Raw genomic sequence first — 572 nt, forward strand, 5'->3', positions numbered from 1 at the left:
TGGTTTTGGCCTACAGGGACGGTCTTCCCAACGCCCTGGACGGGGTCAGCCTGGTGGTGCGACCCGGGGAGAAGGTGGGCATTGTGGGACGGACTGGCTCCGGAAAGTCCACGCTGTTCCTGGCCCTGTTCCGTATGGTGGAGCTGAACCAGGGTCAGATCCTCCTGGACGGGCTGGACATCAGCACTGTGGGCCTGGCTCAGCTCAGGTAGGCCCGGAGGGGTATCTGCAGCTCCTATAATACATATTCTGATTGTGATATTGATTATTATTTCAAAGATCGGGTTCAGTTTTCTTTATTTTGTCCTGAATGACTGAATTTTCAGTTTTGGGTAAACTGTCCTTTTAAAACCTTTTCGGTGGGCCCTCTGCAGGTCCAGGCTGGCCATCATTCCTCAGGACCCCTTCCTGTTCAGCGGGACCATCAGGGAGAATCTGGACCCATGTGGGCGACACGCAGACCACCAGCTGCAGGACGTGGTGGACCAGTGCCACCTCGGCTCTGTGGTCAGCAGGATGGGTGAGAGACAGGAGACAGAGGGGGGCGGGCTGTGTTCATGCATGTGTCCTAA

General features: G+C 55.9%; 1 protein-coding gene across 1 annotated transcript; it reads left to right on the forward strand.

The window, feature by feature from the left end:
- Positions 1-5: 5 nt before the first annotated feature.
- LOC121940262 (ATP-binding cassette sub-family C member 10-like) lies at positions 6-520 on the forward strand (the record flags this gene model as incomplete). Its single annotated transcript, XM_042483074.1, has 2 exons — positions 6-208; positions 375-520. Coding segments are annotated over 2 exons (349 nt in total), but the record flags the coding sequence as incomplete, so codon positions are not given.
- Positions 521-572: the final 52 nt, after the last annotated feature.

The sequence above is a fragment of the Plectropomus leopardus genome, unplaced genomic scaffold (assembly GCF_008729295.1).
Source record: "Plectropomus leopardus isolate mb unplaced genomic scaffold, YSFRI_Pleo_2.0 unplaced_scaffold81687, whole genome shotgun sequence".
Taxonomy (NCBI): Eukaryota; Metazoa; Chordata; class Actinopteri; order Perciformes; family Serranidae; genus Plectropomus; species Plectropomus leopardus.